The sequence below is a fragment of the Bidens hawaiensis genome, unplaced genomic scaffold (genome assembly GCF_021521415.1).
Source record: "Bidens hawaiensis isolate Kalapana, Puna unplaced genomic scaffold, B.hawaiensis_p1.1 tig00039072_1, whole genome shotgun sequence".
In the NCBI taxonomy this organism is placed as follows: Eukaryota; Viridiplantae; Streptophyta; class Magnoliopsida; order Asterales; family Asteraceae; genus Bidens; species Bidens hawaiensis.
The window spans coordinates 95,767-116,109 of record NW_027505592.1 but is presented as its reverse complement, the minus strand read 5'-3'; the positions used below and the strand labels follow the sequence as shown (position 1 = coordinate 116,109).

The 20,343-nt window shown below is 35.6% G+C and overlaps 1 protein-coding gene across 1 annotated transcript; it reads left to right on the top strand.

Annotated features, from left to right (window-relative positions):
• Positions 1-13,718: 13,718 nt before the first annotated feature.
• On the top strand, positions 13,719-15,635 carry LOC143614165 (pentatricopeptide repeat-containing protein ELI1, chloroplastic-like). The gene has a single exon (XM_077087676.1). It carries the CDS (start codon positions 13,719-13,721, stop codon positions 15,579-15,581), a length of 1,863 nt encoding a protein of 620 aa, XP_076943791.1. The 3' UTR covers positions 15,582-15,635.
• Positions 15,636-20,343: the final 4,708 nt, after the last annotated feature.

Here is a 20,343-nt window from a genome sequence, read left to right as displayed (position 1 = left end):
GAGTTCTGGTTGCACGAAGTGCAATTTCTTGGTCACATAATAAACGTTAACGGAATTCAAGTAGATCCCGCTAAGATTGAAGCCATTTCAAAGTGGGAGGTTCCAAAGTCGCCAACCGAGATCCGAAGTTTCTTGGGATTGGCCGGTTATTATCGAAGGTTCATCGAAAATTTTTCCCGAATCGTTGTTCCCTTAACCTCTCTAACTCGTAAAAACATTAAATATGAATGGGGAACAAAGCAACAAGAGGCGTTTGATATATTTAAACAAAAGCTTACCCAAGCTCCTATACTGGCTTTGCCAGAAGGTATTGAAGACTTTGTTGTCTTTTGTGATGCATCACATTCCGGCTTGGGATGTGTGTTGATGCAACGCAAGAAAGTTATAGCTTACGCCTCTCGACAACTTAAAGTGCACGAAAAGAACTACACAACTCATGATCTAGAGTTAGGCGCCATAATCTTTGCACTTAAGATATGGAGGCACTATCTCTATGGAGTAAGATTTGTCATGTACACCGATCACAAGAGTTTAAAACATATTTTTGATCAAAAAGAACTTAATATGCGCCAACGACGCTGGATGGAAACTCTAAACGACTATGACTGAGAAATTGTCTATCACGAAGGTAAGGATAACGTCGTGGCCGACGCCTTAAGTCATAAAGAGCACGAAAAGCCAAAAATAGTCCGAGCGTTAAGGCTAGAACTTCAAATTGATCTTATTGACCAAATCAAATCCGCACAAACTCAAGCGATCAACGAGAACCGAATCTCCGACGAAAAACTTAACGGCACCATTGACTCGCTAGTCAAGGGTGACGATGGTATCCTTAGACTTGGCAATAGAATTTGGGTACCAATCGTTGGAGGATTGCGCGAGAAGATCTTAAACGAAGCCCATAAGTCCAAATATACAATGCATCCCGGAAGCGACAAAATGTACCAAAATCTTAAAGCAAATTATTGGTGGAACGGAATGAAGAAGGATGTCGCTTCGCATGTTGCGAAATGTCTCACTTGTTTAAAAGTCAAGGCTGAACACCAAAAGCCTTCGGGACTACTACAGCAACCCGAACTTCCAGTATGGAAGTGGGAGTTAATCACAATGGATTTTATTACCAAACTCCCGAAAACGACTCGACAACATAATGCTATATGGGGTGGTTATTGACCGTCCAACTAAGTCCGCACATTTCATACCTATTAACGAGTCGTACTCAATGGATAGATTAGCGCGTATATATGTGAACAACATTGTTGCTTTGCATGGAGTACCGCTATCTATAATCTCCGATCGAGACAGTCGTTTTACGTCTCACTTTTGGAAGAGCTTCCAACAAGCACTAGGCACAAAGCTAAACCTTAGCACCGCCTATCATCCACAAACCGATGGGCAAAGCGAAAGGACAATCCAAACGTTGGAAGATATGCTCCGCGCATGTGTGATAGATTTAGGAGGAAGTTGGGACAACCACTTACCTCTAATGGAATTTTCGTATAACAACAGTTATCACACGAGTATTCAAACTGCACCATTCGAGGCGTTGTATGGTCTAAAGTGTAGGACACCTGTGTGCTGGTCTGAAACCAGAGATAATCAATTATCTGGACCCGAAATAGTCCAAGAAACCACCGACAAGGTAATTCAAATCCGTGAACGACTTAAGACGGCACGTGATCGCCAAAAGAGTTACGCCGATGTCCGTCGTAAGCCATTAGAATTTAATGTCGGTGACAAAGTACTTTTGAAAGTCTCGCCATGAAAAGGCGTAGTCCGATTCGACAAGAAAGGCAAACTAAGGTTTTTGGTGCCGTTGGACCCTTTGAGGTACTCGAACGAATTGGTACCGTCGCATACCGTTTGCGACTACCCGAGGAAATGCAAGGGATACACGATGTATTTCATGTTTCGAACCTATGAAAATGTCTAGCAGATGAATCTCTTTCAATGCCCTTAAAAGACGTAGAAATCAATAAGAATTTAAAATTTGTAGAACGTCCCATGCAAATCGAAGATTTGAAAATAAAGAAACTTAAAAGACGAACTTTGAAAATCGTGAAAGTGAAATGGGATTCCCGATGAGGACCCGAGTATACTTGGGAACTCGAGTCCGAGATGAGAAAGAAATACCCTCACTTATTCTCGTAAGCAATCTCGAGGAAGAGATTTATTTCAAGGTGGGGAGGATGTAACATCACGTAAAATTCGGGCCAAAAATGTCAAGTTTTCAAAGTCAAAGAACCAACTATACCAATTTCCAAACTCCAGGGACTAAAAATGAAAAATCTGTTTTCTGAACCTATCGCGCTACGCGACAGGATCAAGAAAGACACCCATCGCGTACCGCGATAGGGTGTCTGACACAGCGTGACACGTGTGCCACGTGGCACCCGGTGGCAGCGGCTGCTGCCACGTGTCAACACGTGTTGACACGTGTGGCGGCGCCTGCCACGTGTCGACACGTGGCAGGTCTATGCCTGTGACTCACCAGCCCTATATCGCGGTACGCGTAGGTGAGCCAGGGAACCCATCGCTTACCGCGATGATGGGGTCCGATTTCAAGTCTATAAATAGCAGCCTCCGGGTTTGATTCATTCACACCAAATTTTCACACACATACTCTCTCTCTAGTCTCTCTCACTACCTCGAGTTACGTGCCAACGATCCCTCTCGATAAACGTGCCCCGAAACCTCGTTTTCCTTGCCCGTTACCTCGAGATACGTGCCACTTTCCGTTGACATTCCGAGTTAAGAGGAGGTGTTGTCCGATGTCCCGATGATTTACCTCGAAGTGCGTGCCAAGAGTGTTGGTGTCTCGAAAAGCGTGCCAAGTAAAGAGAAAAGATTTTGCAAGGAAAGAGTGTTGATTGAGCGGCGACGAAGTGCTGCCCAAGTGACTAGGGTTTATCAAGCCGACAAAGGTAGGCATAATACCCGACCAAAGAAAATAAAGAAAAGAAAAGATAAAATATATATATAAATATATATATATATATAAGATTATTCTTTGTTATGAAATATATTATATAAGTATTATGAGTATACTTAAATAATAAAGAAAAGAATACATTTCTTAATGAAGAAGAAACGTCGAGTTTTATGAATAAACTAAAGGTTTATAAATTACTATTAAAACTAAAGGTTTTAAAGTAAAAAGAGATTATGAACTAAAGGTTCATCGAGATTAATAAGACTAAAGGTCTTAAGCCGGATCGTGTATCCGACTAATGAATGTTATACTCGTACTATAGGTGCGAGATAGCGAAGGAAGATTAACGGACGGTGTTGGAAGCCGATCCAATTGAAAAGGTGAATACGCCCCACTTTTACAAACTTGTTTTAAACAAACAAACGTGTTACGTGTAAAAATTTATGAGGCTACGTGTCTCTAAAAACATTGTAAATAAGAGTATAAGCCAGCCATCAGGCTATGGTATACGTTTATCTGGATCCTTACATATGTGGAACGCTGTGGGCACATCGCACCACGCTTGGTCACGACCTCCAGCCACGATGTGCCGGACCTAAGTTACGTCCGAGTGAGGAATGGCCATGTGTATATTTATGGTACCTAAGTTATGTCATAAACGTTGCAGTGTTTCGCGGAGGTGACCTAGTGCAGAGACTCGAGTTTATAATGATTGTTTAACTTGATTATTCCTAAGCCAAGATGGGCCGAGACTTACGTGGTCTCGAGGGGTAATTAAGTAAAGAAAATATTTTTAGCGTCAGCATATTCACCAGCGTTCGTTGCTGACGTATTTTGATAACATTTTGCAGGTAATCAAGACTAGAACTTGAAGGACGAAGAAGCTCATGAATCCAATGGCTCGGATAATTTTGTGTAAATATTAAAACATGGTGGTTTTTGTAAACTTATAAACAAGTAAAACAAATCGAGACTTTCGTCTCGTACTTTGTAATGTAAATATTTATATTATCGATCCTTATGTTTTTATAAGACTTCCGCTAATAACCATAACTCTGATTTATTTACAAATACGATACCAACTATGGTTCATACTCCTAGGCCTAAAATGGGGGTGTGACATAGACTATTATACATTTGGCCTAAAGTATTTGAGTTACATATTTATTAAATTCTTATAAGTTACTTAAAATAAAAAATAGAAAATAAAAAAAAAATATAGAAATTCGGTTCAGTTTTTTCGGTTTTCATTACATGCAAAACCAAAACAGAACCGTTAGTTCGGTTTTTACAAAATCATAAAACCAAACCATCGATTTTTATTTCGATTTGTTTTTTTCGGTTTCTTGCACACCCATACTTTTGAATTTACAAATTTGACTGCCAGCATGGTGGAGGTCCAAGTCACACACAGCCCCAGGGGCCTACACGTATGACTGCCAGTTGGTATCGTTTTTTTCGTTTACACGGTTGAATAAAAAAATATGAACACGAAAAACGCAATCACTTCAAAACATATTTGTATTCAAACACTTCAATTTATCAAAACTTATATATCACACTCATAAACAATATGCATATTGTGAACGAGGCTAAAACAATGACCGGAGAACTGAGAGCCGTGCGCATTGGTTTGTACTAAGGGGTGTTTGGCCTAGCTTTTTTAGCTTTTTTTTATAAAATAAGCTTAACTTGGTGTTTGGTTTAGCTTTTTTAGCTTATGCTTATAAGCTTATATAAGCTAATTTGAAAAAGCTTATTTGAAGATGGTTTTTTAACTTATTTGAAAAAGCTTATTTGTTTAAGAGGGGTAAATTACTCATTTGTCTTTAAATGGCGATGGATTAATAATATTGAAGCAACTTATTACTATAACAAATTAAAGAATGATGAATTTAACAACTTATTAAGACTTATAATCAACTTGTAGAATATAAGCTAATCCAAATACTTAAAAGAAGCTTATCAAATAATATAAAATAAGCTATAAGCTACTTTAAAATATAAACATAAGCAAAAAAAATAAAAGCTATGCCAAACACCCCCTAACAATTATTAAGGATTTGTGAAAATGTTGTAATATTTAAAAGATAACTAGAGTTTGTAAACAATCAGTAGATAATCTCATATGTCAACGGGCAACCTATACATAGGTAACGTCAGCTAAATTAATGGGACTGAAGCATTCAGTATAATTTGTTGGACGTAATTTCGGACTCCAAGTCACAAGTCGGTCAACTTGAGGGACTAATAATGACAAGTCAGTCAAGTTGGTTTATGTTTTCTAGTTACAATATGTTTGGTGTGCAGTAAACCGAAACCAAACCGAAAATACTGAACCGAAACAAAAACCGACGGCTTGATTTTATGTTTTTGTAAAAAGGGCACTAATGGTTCAGTTTTGGTTTTGCATGTAATAAAAACCGAAAATCCGAACCAAACTGAACCAAACCGAATTCCTAAATTTATGTTTTTTTTATATTTTATATTATCGCTCTGCTTGCGGTGCGTGCATATAATGTATACATGTGTGAACCCTCGGGTGGGCAAAACTGAAATTGCACTAATTTTGACGTTATTTTACTAATCTCGTGAAAATAACGTTAAAATTGGCGGTGTCCCGATGGTTGAGTGTTATGTGCCTTATGTCCAAGGCTTGATGCAAAACAACTATCGAGCCGGGGGTCTCACCGGAAGCAGACTCTCTATTTTTAAAGGGTAGATGTAAGGTTGTCTACATCTTACCCTCCTCAGATCCTACCATAACTTTGTTATTGGCGGGATATACTGAGTATGATGATGATGATGATGATGATGATGATTATATTTTATATTAAGTAATTTATTAGAATTTAATAAATATGTAACTCGAATATTTTTGATCAAATGTATAATAGTCTATTATTTTACAATTAACAAAATTATTTATACGTAGAGGTTAGTTATAAAAATAGTCAACGATTGCCCTGAACTAACCAATAAGAAGAGGTTAGTTACCGATATTCTCTTAGCTTTAGAACAAAAGACTGTTGCATTCGAAGGAACAGGACCAAATGTCGTCTCTAGAATCATCAAGTCAAGTAAGTTTTATTTTATTGTATGAGAATATGAATCTTTAAAATGATTAATATGTTAAGTATAGATTTTTTCCTGGATTAGGTGGTTTTACAAAAAAAGTAGTTTTAGGTGGCAGACTAAATTTTAAGTGTTTTTACGTAATTTATTATCTTAGATAGCGGATTATGAAGACACATCAGCTAACTTTTCCAAGTGATGGTCCAAGTCATCCAATTGTGCAATGTGGAAGCCACTATCTCAAATAGCGGATTACGCGAACCACCGTTTTTGGACGATGACATGGATTGCCACTTGGAAAGTTAGATGATGTATCATCATAATCCGCAATCTGAGATAACAAATTACATAAAAACACTTAAAATTTAGTCGGCCGCCTAAAACCACTTTCTTGTTTTGTAAAACCACCTAATCCAGCAAAAAAAAAATCTTGGGTATATTACTAAAATATATTTTATCACAATGATATCTAGTATAAAGCCCAAGAATGAAAAGAAAATGATTAGTTATCAATAACTAATAGACACTCAATTTTATATGTAAGTTTTACTAAGTGGATAACTAGTATGATGATGGTCTTCTTGGTTATTCTTTCTTTCTTTTTTTTCCAGTTTTTGTAATGTTTCATGTGAAGATAGAATCATGGGAAAAAGAAAGCGAAGCCCTGCGATTTTTAAGATTAATTTGGCGGAAAATTGCGAAAAGGCCTAAGAGGGAGATTGATGAAATACTACAAGGGCCTTGTGCAGTGGTTGACAATGAAAATGAAAATAACGAAAAAGAATGTGAACCCATGCCTAAAATAAAGATGTGCTACCCAAACGAGTACTTTTTCTTGCTACTAAAATGGGCAACAAGCGTTTTATAATCGAGATCATTCGGTCAAATCCTGATCTAATATGGAAACAAGATGACCAAGGAAGAATAACGCTGGTAAAATGAGTGAATATATGTTGCAAGAGGTAAAGCGAATGATCCCGCCTAGTTATAGACAAAAGAAGAATAACGTTGGTAAAACTCCACAAGACTTGTTCGCCCAAAAACACGCAGACTTGACATCCAAAGGCGAAGACTGGATGAATAACTATTTGTTAGTTGCAACCCTCATAGCCACCGTAGTATTCGCAGCTGCATTTACACTTCCTGGTGGATACAACCAAAACACCGGTATTCCATTTTTCAACAAAGAACCATCTCTCGTTATTTTTGTGATATCAGGCGCGATTTCTTTAATATCTCTCGTTTGGTTGTGAACCATCTCTGTTTTTATTGTTTTCGTTTGTTTGGCATGGTACTTAAAACACTCATTGTGAATGTTCTGTTTAAGCAAGAGGACACAAAACTGAGTGGATTGATTGTTAAATGTGTGATGGAGGATCACCAAGTTAATACGATGTTAGTTGACGATTATCGCATCACCGGGGCTGGCCCAATGGTCATTATAAACAAGTTAGGGCTTTAGGCCCCTCACTTATCTAAGGCACATTTAAAAAAAGTGGGATCAAATTAGAATTAAAAAGGATAATAATGCTATGGACCAATTGTATAGAGTTGTAATGTTATTTAGAAACTTAGGTGATAAATGACAAGATAATCTAACTAGATAACACTTGCACCTTTCCCTTAACAATACGTTTGTTTGTATGTTAATAAATGATTTATGACATACTTGACTTGGACATTCATTTTGTTTGTACTAAAAAAAATCATGTTGAAAATCAAATTAAGACAGAATTATAATTTTTTCTTTTAAACATATGAAATTTATAGATCGTGTACTTTAAAAAGTTTATTTGCAGATGGTATCATTTACATAACATGTTTGTTTGATTTTCGTCATATTGACTAACTGACATCCAAAAACCCCGATAAGTCTTGACATGTGAGGACATTTAAATCTTTTTACACATACTATTTAAGTATTTATAATTAAAAAACAAATTAAATATACTATTAGAAAAAAAAACTAAATAAAATATGATAAACAAAAACTCCGTTAAGTCTTGACATGTTTGGATTTAACTGAGTTCTTGGATGACAATTAGTGCAAAGAACAAAAAGTAAATTTATTTTGTCATATAAAGACACCCCCGTAAATAAACTTTTTAAATAACTTAATTCATATATCACATATATATTTAAAGGACAAAATGTAATTATGTCTCAAATTAATTATGTTCCTTATGAAATTTGTTTGGTCATTTTGCTCAGAAAAAAATGTTCATATGCTAAATTTTTATAGTTTGCTTTAGACCTCTAAAACTTTTTATGCGTCCAACATAGAGGCTAACAAAAATATGTTCATTGCTAGATTGATCATGTACTCAAGTTGATTATGGATGTCACTTATTTTGAGTAAATTATGAGTATCATCCTTTATGTATACATATGTCTCGTTACGCGTTGGTTCCTTAATGTTTACTAGCTACATCGGATATCCTTAATATAATCTGTTTGTTACAAATTTCATCCTTTTCACTAACGGTCATTAATTATTATTTTTTTTGCTAAATATACCCATGTGAGTCACATGGGTGTATATAATAAGAAAACTTAATGATTGTTAGTGTAAATGATGACATTTGTAACAAACTGACAACATTAAGGATGTCTGGTGTAGTTACTAAACATTAAGGAACCAACACGTAATAAGGTATATAACTATCTTAAACATATATAAACGAAATATTTAGAAGCTCTCTGGTTGCTCTCTACATGTTTTCAAATCACCAGATTGTTTTATTTGTATATGGAGATTTCTCATGTATTTGACCCGAATTTACGGGTATGGGTCTCACCAAACTCAGATAGCCCTTAAACATGTTATAATATCTCATTAAATAAAAAAATTAATCCCATCAAATATTTGATATAAAAATCCTATAAAATCGGGATATACTAAAAATTAATATCTGACTTTTTTTTAAAAAAAATATTGTATTATTTATAATTAAGAAACAATTTTATAGTAAAAAAAATAAGCAGGTAATGGGTCTAACCAAACCCAGATAGTTTTTAAATCGGGTTATAACATCTTATTTATTTGTGAAACTCTTTAGTAATCAAACCCTAGATATATTATTTCACTTTCTTACAATAAACAAGATAAAATCCAAAAGATATCTATATAAATATTAGAAACAAATAATATAAAACAAACCCCGTAATACAGGAGATAAAAACTAGTTATACATAAAGAATGAAACTCGTAATTTACTCTTTTATTTTTGTTACGACTAGGTTGAACACGCCGTTGGAATAAGGAACATGTCACATGTCAAGTGTCACGCGTGTGGGGGCAGTGGGTATGTTGTTGGGTGCGAAGACACAGAATCTGACTCCGAGCCTGTGAAAGTGGTGCATGATGAAGAAAATGACTCGAGTCGAGGACCCTGCTTTAACCGAGGCTAGGGGCCGTGGGTGGTACTTGGCTTCTAGGTGCACGGTGCACGTTTGCAACTCGAGGGACATGTTTGTGGAGTACCATCCATGGGTTAATCATGAGGTAGTTTTGGAAAACAACGAACATGTTGAGGTGGCTGGGGTCGGTACAGTGGTGCTCCGGTTCTAAACACAGTTCTAAATATCAGAGATTATTTAAAAACTTTACGCGGAATATAAAACTTTCATAAAACATTACATATCAATTCATAACCATGTCATAAAACATTCCTCTTGTCTTCCAAAATCAAAACATAACTTATAAAACATATCAGATCTTCAGATGCCAGGCTTTAGTCTTCTGCCATGTGTCCTCCACTCAAGCCAGCTGTCTCATCCTACTCACCTGCGTGCATACTAAAAGTCAGCTACGCTGAGTGAGTTCTAGTTAATCGAACGCCATACAATACATACACATACATACATGTTCGTAGATACATATCCATACTTCACTAGTTACCCTTCTGTTCTACTTACATACTTGCTACCATACATACATACATATCTACAATCACTAACCTCAGTCTACCGAGAGTACGTTCATAGTTCACCGTCTATACCTGTACTCAAGGTCGTGAACACGTACAAAGGTCCGCAGTCCTTACCTATGTTCACCATTTGTGGTACGTGCAAGGTCCGCAGTCCTTCCCTATACCATCCTACATCCACAACACGTACAAGGTCCACAGTCCTTCCCTATGTTGCAACCTAAACCATAGCACGTACGAGGTCCGCAGTCCTCCCCTATGCTACCACAATACAACTACAGCACGTATAAGGTCCACAGTCCTTACCTATGTTCACCATTTGTGGTACGTGCAAGGTCTGCAGTCCTTCCCTATACCATCCTACATCCACAACACGTACAAGGTCCACAGTCCTTCCCTATGTTGCAACCTAAACCATAGCACGTACGAGGTCCGCAGTCCTCCCCTATGCTACCACAATACAACTACAGCACGTATAAGGTCCACAGTCCTTACCTATGCTGATGCCTATCTATAATACGTATAAGGTCCGCAGTCCTTAACTACGTTGTCGTCTATCATCTGCTTTACGTATAAGGCCCGCAGTCCTTAACTACGCCATCACCAGCCGAGTCTATGTCCGACAAAAGCTAGAGGGATTTGCCATCCTAACTTACTATGTCGAACGTAGAACTCACATACCATTCGTGTACCTGTATACACCTACTTCACATATACAATAATTACATCATAGCATAAGAACACCCTAGGCGTTCTTTACATCATTCATTTAACAACCATACCTCTTGTCGATACGTGCAATATCCGAAGATCGTTCACGCCCCGACAAGTATTCATTTGTAATGTTCATACATCTTCGATGTATAATATTCGTACCTTTATTTTTGACCTGACAGTACGCGCAATATCCGAAGATCGTTCGCGTACCGACAAGCAACCATTCATATCCATCACATATATCACATATGGCATACACTTATCACTTAGGATAAATGTATTAACAACACATCGAGTATGCACACAGCCCCGAAAACATAACACATAAATGGGGCTAGAAACTCACCTGAATACTGTTACGCTCTCCGTTAATAGTTATTCCCCTCTTGAGCTGTGCACGGCTAACTGTATAATATTTACACGTATCAATTAACTACTACTACTCGTTTTGTATTTCTATCTATATATGACCCACAACGAACGGGGGTCCGGGGGCAGCGCCCCTGGCAGCGGGGTTCTAGGGGCGGCAGCCCCTAGCGGGGTCCAAGGGGCAGAGCCCCTGGCTGGGGTTAAGCTGCCAGGTCAGCTTGGAAAAATTTTATTTTCGATAACTGCCTTACCACATTTTCCATTAGGTTTTTAATTTATTTTCTAAACGAATCTCACTTCAGGCGAAGTTAAACCTTAGGCGAACTTGGCTTCAGGCGAAGTTAAACCTTAGGCGAACTTGGCTTCAGGCGAAGTTAAACCTTAGGCGAACTTGGCTTCAGGCGAAGTTATCCTTAGGCGAACTTGGCTTCAGGCGAAGTTAAACCTTAGGCGAACTTGGCTTCAGGCGAAGTTATCCTTAGGCGAACTTGGGCGTAGGCGAAGTTATCCTTAGGCGAAGTTACGCTTGAAGGCGAAGTTAAACCTTAGGCGAACTTGGCTTCAGGCGAAGTTAAACCTTAGGCGAACTTGGCTTCAGGCGAAGTTATCCTTAGGCGAACTTGGCTTCAGGCGAAGTTATCCTTAGGCGAACTTGGGCGTAGGCGAAGTTATCCTTAGGCGAAGTTACGCTTGAAGGCGAAGTTACGCTTGAAGGCGAAGTTACGCTTGAAGGCGAAGTTCATCAGGCGAACTTAATCTTGCAGGCGAAGTTGTCGCGCTGCAGATCTGTTTGCCCATAACTCCTTCGTTTCTTAGCCAAATAACTCGATTTTGGTACCCACGGAACCGTATGATCGGCGCCTACAAACCCCAACCATCAAATCGGCCTAAAATCGACGTTTTAGGGGTCCGATTTGGGCAGTTGGGTTTCGGGTCCGGTTAACCCATCCAATCCTAACCATTTTCAGTAATAATAGCTTTGTTAGATTAGTTCTTACCTTACCAACTCAGATCTATCAACAAATCTCGGGTCTCGGCTTCGAATCTAGATCGGTTAGAATGTGTGTGTTTTGAGGGTGTAAGGAGTGTGTGTTAGGGAGTTTGGTGAGAAATGAGATATTTTGGGATTTTGGGGGTATTTATATCCCTGAAATCCCATTCTCATTTAACCTATCTCAATTAACCCAAGTCCATAACCCACTTCCATTACCCGACACTAGCCCGACCCATACCAACTCCTATTCTTTTATTTATTTCCTGATAACCCGAGTAAACTTCCCATCTATTAATAAGTAATATAATTAATATTACCTTTGAAATTTCGGGATGTTACAAACGAACATGTTGAGGTGGCTGGGGTCGGTACAGTGGTGCTCCGGTTCACCACGGGTAAGGTCTTGACTCTCTCAAACGTTTTTCACGTCCCTGCAGTCGTGAAATGTTTCATGTCTGTTAAGCAACTTCTCGGGTTAGGATTTGAAATATCTTTTCCGGGTGGTGGAGCCAAACTTAAGAAGAATCATGAAACCGTGGGAAGAGGATACGCCGAGGATGGAGTGATCCGGTTGAGCATCATGGAAGACAACACAGGCGGGATTGAGGGGTGATTGTTTACGTCTTGGCAAGTTGTCTGGTAATAAATAATAATGTCGAATCGCGTCAGGTCGATTTTTAGCAATGAAACTCCTCTATGTTTGCAATTTGTTTGAAACTGTTATGCCTTGTGATTACCTAAATCTTATGTGTTATCTAGTAAGTATCCTTTTGAACTATTGTTTGGATATAAGTAGTTATTTCGAATGTCTTGCTTTTGTCCATCAAATATAACACATCAAATGAATTTGATAACTAAATGTGTTTTAGTTTAGATATTATAGTAGTAAAAATGTTACAGATTATGGAATTTTGAAGAACAATATGAGATGTAATAAATATAGGTGAAGTTATGCAATATAGATCAACATATGAAATGTAAGCTAGATTTTTGGCAAAAGGTTAAGTTATAACCAAGTGGAAGGTCAAAATTACGTCGTTTTGACCATCGAAATACTTATACGTCGTTTTGGCAAAACGTTAAGTACAAACCGCGTTTGAATTCGCACAATCAAACGGCTGTCCTTAAAATACTTATACGTCGTTTTGAACAAAAAAAAAGGTCAGAAACTTAGAAAATTACTGGTCAGAAGTCAGAACGGTCGTTTGAACAATATCTGGACAACCGTTATAGAATTGTCAAACTTTGAAAATTATTTGTCAGAATCAGAATCTTCATTCATAATCTTGTTCATCTTCAAAGTTTAGTTACAATCTTCATAATCTTCATCAACATCAATCGGTTCGTTTTTTTTTCCAGTTTGTTAAAAATGGAAAACCGAAACCGAAAATCCAGTTTTAAAATGAAAACAAAAAATTAACCGTCAATTAATCCTTCGATTCGGTTTTTTCAGTTAATTCGGTTTTGATTCAGTTAATTCGGTTTTCTACTAACCTCTAATCCAGATAGCTGCTATAAAATAGTCAAACTTTGAAAAAAAATTAGTCAAACACGTTATTTGACCAATATTCAAATAAGTTCTAACCATAAAATTTTTGGTCAAAACAACCGTCCATCTTCCCACTATCCGTACGACTGTTTAAAACAATACAAAATTAAATAGTTTAAACCCACAACGTCAACTCCAACTCCAACTCCAACAATGTTATCACCTTCCATCTCCACCACACCACCACCCACCACCACTCACCACCCACCACACTCACCGGAAACACTCATATCCCTACTCACCACCACCAAAACCACCACACACCTCCTCCAAATCCACGCAGCCGCCATCCGCCACCACCACCACACCCACCCACTCATCAACTTCAAACTCCAACGCTCTTATTCCACACACAACCACATTAACAAATCCATCACTCTCTTCAACCTCACACCAAACCCCAATGTCTTCTTCTACACCAACATCATCCACTCACACTCTGTCCATAACCTCCACCTTCAAAAGACTCATCTTTACACCCAAATGTTATCAAACAACATAAACCCTAATGAACACACATTCTCATCTCTGTTAATGGGTTGTGGGTTATACACGGGTAAACAGCTTCATACCCACGTAATCAAAATGGGTTTCACGAATAATATCCATGTGAGTACGGGTTTAGTCAATCTTTATGCAAAAAATGGTGATTTGGTCTATGCACGCCAGGTGTTTGATAAAATGCCTGAGAGAAGCTTGGTTTCGTTGACGGCTATGGTAACCGGGTACGCGAAGCACGGGGAGCTTGTTCGAGCACGTGCATTGTTTGATGCGATGACGGACAGAGATTCGGTGTGTTGGAATGTGATGATTGGCACGTACGCGAAGTATGGGAAGCCGGTGGATGCGTTGGCGTTGTTTAGGGAGATGTTGAGTGTGGAGATGAGGCCGGATGAGGTTACGTTGGTTGCGGGTCTTTCGGCTTGTGGGCAGATTGGGGCGGTGGAGTCGGGGAGATGGATTCATTCGTATATGCGAAATAATGGGATTCGTATGAATGTGCATTTGGGTACCGCGTTAATCGACATGTATAGCAAATGTGGAAGCTTAAAAGACGCGGAATTAGTTTTTAGCAGCCTCAAGAACAAAGATATTATTGCTTACAACGCGATGATCACAGCTTACGCGATGCACGGGTTGTCCCAAGAAGCTTTGGTGTTGTTTAGCAACATGTGTAATATGCATACAAGACTTACTAATGTTTCATTCGTTGGAATCTTGAACGCATGTGCTCATTCGGGTTTGGTTTCTATCGGAAAGGGTATATTTCTTTCAATAAAAAGAAAACACAAAACCGAGCCAAAGATCGAGCATTACGGATGCATAGTTAACCTTCTCGGTCGAGCTGGTTATCTTGAGCAAGCATATGAGGTGGTCACAAACATGAATATCGACCCCGACCCGGTGATATGGGGAACGTTACTCGACTCGTGTACATTGCATAAAAACGTTGATCTAGCAGAACGGATTGTTAAGTTTTTGGTAGACCGTAATCTTGCAAATTCAGGAACGTATATCCTTCTTTCTAACTTATACGCTGCCACGTCGGACTGGGATGGGGTGGCCCGGATGCGGTCCATGATGAAGGACCACGGGGTGGAGAAAGAGCCCGGGTGTAGCTCGATTGAAGTGGATAACAAGGTGCATGAGTTTGTTGCAGGGGATATGAAGCACCCGAAGAGTGACAAGATTTATATGATGTTGGAGGAGGTTAGCGGGTGGCTTAAGGATCATGGTTACGTTCCGCAAACTGATGTCGCGTTGCATGATTTTGGGACAAGGGAAAGAGCGCGTTCGTTGGAAGTTCATAGTGAGAAACTTGCTATCGCGTTTGGGCTTATTAGTACGAAAGCGGGAAGTGATGTTAAGATTGTGAAGAATCTTAGGATCTGTTTGGATTGTCATGAGGTAATGAAACTGATATCGAAGATCACGGGGCGTAGGATTATCGTTAGAGATCGAAATCGGTTTCATCTGTTTGAAGATGGTTCATGCTCTTGTGGGGATTACTGGTGATATTGTAATGAAGGTTGTTTTAGCGACAGAGAGTTGTAAATTGTGTTGTTAAACTATATATATATGCATATATGTGTTACTCATGGAGCAATTAAAGTCAAAACCAATTGTTGACCAGTTTAATCTAATAATCTTTTAAAAATGGGTTATTTACAAACCAATTATGAGAAATGAATCTCAATTTATTACATTTTAGCTTATCGGAACACTCTTAGTTTATGGAGAAAGTATAGTTATAAACTATTAATTACATTTTAGCTGTTAGAATTAATTATCATTTTACCTATAATAGTAACATACATGTAATATAACTTATTTTAAGACCAACACAATTATTAATTTGACTTTCAACTTGTGACATAACAATAGAATCAAGTATCATGATATACGCACACCACTATAAATTTGGTGCTATACGTCTAGGGCTGTAAACGAGCCGAGCCAAGTCGAGTCGAGTCAAAGTGTGCTTGAGCTCAAACTTAATCGAGTTGGCTCGAGCTAGGTTAGTTTTCATTATCGAGCTGAAAAATCGAGCTAGAGCTTGGCTCGTTATAGCTCGAGCCGGGCTCCTTTAAATTTTTTTTAACTTTTTTTTATTTAAATTTTTATTTTCCAAATTTGATATATAAAAGACAAAAATTATAATTTTAACATACATATTATATAAAATTTAAAACTAGAGAATATATAACTTTATATGTCTTATTTTAGTTATTCTTTTATAATGTTTTAGGTATCGATCGACATAATATACGCATAACTTTTATTTATTTATTTCTTGGTATGCTTTTATTATATATAGATATTAAAATTTAGGGTTTAATCTAAACAAACCAACGAGCCAAGCTAACGAGTCGAGCTGACCCTGGCTCGAGCTCGGCTCATTTAGAAATCGAGCCAAGTCGAGCTGAGCTCATTTAGAATAGAGCTCTTTTCAAGCTATTTTCGAGCGAGCCGCGAGCCACGTGCTTTTTAAACAGCCTTATATACGTCCATTAAAAAGTTAAAAGTCTAGAGTTAAACGCTCGCTTACATATCTACACGAATATTTCACTCCCCATTTACATGATTAGACGACCGTGTTTAATTGGAACCTTCAAAACTCAAAACTAATCACCCTTTTAAGAGTTGATAGATTTGACTTAAACAATTTTTTTTCTTTTGTTTGAATTAAAAACACATTAGATTAACTTTATTCACAACCCAATCCAACCCAACTTTTTAATAAAAAACTAATTTATATCTCAAACACCTATACAACCCAACCTAATCCAACTTTATACTTTTATTCACAACTCAACCCAAAACAATTATTTTAATAGATATATCTTATTTAGATTTTAATTTATTCTATGAGTTTATTACAACTAATAAAAATATTTATTAAAACTAATCTAAAATTTCATTTTCATTCACAACCCAACTCAAACATACTTTTTAACTACATAAATATAGTATATAGTTTTCAAAATATATTATAAAATGGACTTTTAACATAATAAGTTTACGAACTAATAATATTGTAACACAACCATACTTAAAAAAATACGTTTTTTTATACAACTCCGTATATAATAAACTTATATCGAACGTTCACAAAATAAATTAAACAAGACTGTGCTTTTTTATCTTTTAAAAAAGTTAAATATCTTACTAATCTATTAAATCAATACAATTCATTCACATGTCCTTCTACTAGGTTGTCCACCTAGGCCTCCAACTCACCATGTTTCCATTCTCATAGTGTCTATTATGATGCCACATGTCATTCACCACACACCAAAAAAACTTATTTAAACCTTAAGATTTTTTCACCATAATCATTAATATCTCTCTCTCTCTCTCTCTCTGCTTACTAACTCCACCATTTTCTATATTCCGGTAATGTAGATCAAGATTAATCGTTTTCCGGTAAGGTTATATATTATACTCTACTGGCCAACAATGTTATATGATTTTCCGGCAAGGTTATATCTTTTTCCGGCAACATCATATTTTCTTCCGGTTATTGTAGATCTAATCTTTTTATCTTTATTTTCATTGTTAACTGGTTTTTTTAAATCAATTTAGGTTCTAAATCATAAACGACAATGAAGCTAATATTTCTACTTATTTACGTTTTTCCGGTAAGCATTGCCGGTAAGTTTTTCCAGTTATGCGTTAAACCTATAACAATGATTGTTTTATATTTGTTTGAAGTTTTATATTTTCGTGTTTTATTTTGTTTTACATGTTATTCTAGGTTCTAGATGAAAATTCGGTTCATCCATCGACGGTATCATTATTTCGTTTTTCCGGTAAGCTACATTTAAATTATAAGGTTATTAATTATAATTATAATCTTCCATAATATCAATGTTCTAACAAAACTTTCTTATTTCAGGTTATTTACCCGATTGATTTACTGAAGATTTCATTTTACTTTGATAATCGAGATACCATGGTTATTATCATTATTTGTTATTTTTCGGTAAGACATTCAAATTTTCTTGTTAGAAATTAAATATCAAATGCTCAATAATATCAACATTAATATTCTACTTTATAATTTCAGGTCAACATCCAGACTGATACAAGATCATTGCTCTATAAATTCTACAAAAAAATCGAAGATACCATGGTCATTCTCACAATTTCGTTTTTCCGGTAACACCTTTAAAATTTTCCGGTTATTAATTATAATTCAAAAATCCATAATATCAATATTATTTTTCGATTTTATTATTCAGGTTATTGTCCGACTCATATAATATAATTTCACGGATCGAGCATGACTTTATAAGATGTATTTTTTATATATATTGATGTATATTTACTTTTTTGAATATTCATGTATATTCAATTTCATAAATTTTAGTTAATTGTAAATATTCATGTTTATCGAAGATACCTTGATGTATATTTTTTTTCCGACACGTTAATAAATGACTCAATTAAGTATCTCATTAATACAATTTAGTTAATTTGACTTTCCTAATTTGTTTAAATAACCCAATTAACATGAATATTGTAACTTATTTGATTTATTGATTTGTTAGATGAGATTGAGATTTATAGATGGCCAAATTCAAATTCAAATAAGTTATGATGGTTAAACTCATATTTATAGTGCTTTGTTACTGCCATTTATAATATAATTATTGTATTTCAAGTCAAATTTCACCCAAGTCAAATTTAATCAATATTAACGAATTATAAATTAATTTAAAATCATTTCACCCAAGTCAAATTTAATATGAGTTTACCGTAATTATATATAGTTTTTTATATCATAACAACTTAATTTGAAATAATTAGTCATAATTTACATAATAATAAGTTCTCTAAATTAATGGTTCATAATCGATACATAATAATAAGTTGACTAATTTATATTTTACATAACTAAGTAAATGAAGATCTCGAATTTGTCTATGGTATTTCTCTACATTTTTGGTATATGATTTAAATTTGAATTTTTTATTAATGTCTATAATAATTGTTTGACTAACATTTACATGGAATATATATCAATAGGTTTCCTATTTAAACCGTATTTTTATTTGATGAAGTTGTCCTATTTATACATAAATCGTATTTTTATTTGGAATATATATGTTTGACTAACATATTAATCTCCTGTTTATACTTTCCGACATTTTTGTATATCCAACTGTTTTTCCAATATTATATTTATGTGAACAAAAAATTCTAATTCAGATTATGTTAAATTTACAAATTATTAAAATTATAGTTTACAAGTATGCTATTATTTATATTTTTGTTATAAAATTACAACCTAGCGTTCATACTATTACAAATTCAAATTTCGTTCTAAATATTTTAAAAGTACAACTTCCTAAAATAAATTCACGAAACAGAATAAGATTTCAATATCTATTATGCAATGCAAATCAAATTTTGCATATAATTTAACCTTTAATTTATAAGTAATGATTCATAATAATGATTTGACTAGCATTTAAATGGAATATATATTCTCTTTACAATAATAACTTATATACATTTAAATTTTGATTATAGTGTTAAGTATGGTATTTGACTAACTTTATTAATGTTCAAATGTTACTCATTATTAAATATGTTATTATGGTATATTTAATTTGTATACTATTGTTTTATTATATTTTCAGGTGGTGAAGTAAAATGAGTTTATTTTGATAGAATGTTTGAAGAAGTTGATGGGTTTAATATGAAAGAACGTGTTTATGTCTTTTGTTGATGTTTTTTGGTTGTTCGATGTACATTAACTTATTGTAACTTTTAATATCTAGACATTGTAAATGGTTAACGTTTTGGTCAGAAAGTTTGAAGAATTTTTGTGTTGCTTGAGTTTGTTGTTTAAATTTATTATGTTTATTGATATGTTTTTTCACTCGTGTGTAACACGGGCTATACCCTAGTAAACAGTACTAAAGTAAAACTAAATTATATGTGAAATTAATTATTAAATGAAAAAAAAAAAGAATATATGAACCAATTAGTTAATAGCATGTGACACATAGTAGGTTGTAACCCAAGGTTGATATAACAACTTGGGTTGAGAAATAAAACTTATTTTTTATTTTTTTTAACTTGATTGGACCTTATCGAGAAAGATTACTTTTTTTAGGTCAAGAGGTTGATAGCGAGATCTCAAATCAACTTATTGGTCTTATGATATATCTCAGTATCGAGGATGATACCCAAGAGCTGTATTTATTTATAAACTCTCCTGGCGGATGGGTAATACCGGGAGTGGCTCTTTATGATACTATGCAGT

Bases quoted from the DNA above. Each gene is read 5' to 3' on its own strand.
- LOC143614165 (XM_077087676.1), top strand. From the start codon at position 13,719: ATGTTATCACCTTCCATCTCCACCACACCACCACCCACCACCACTCAC.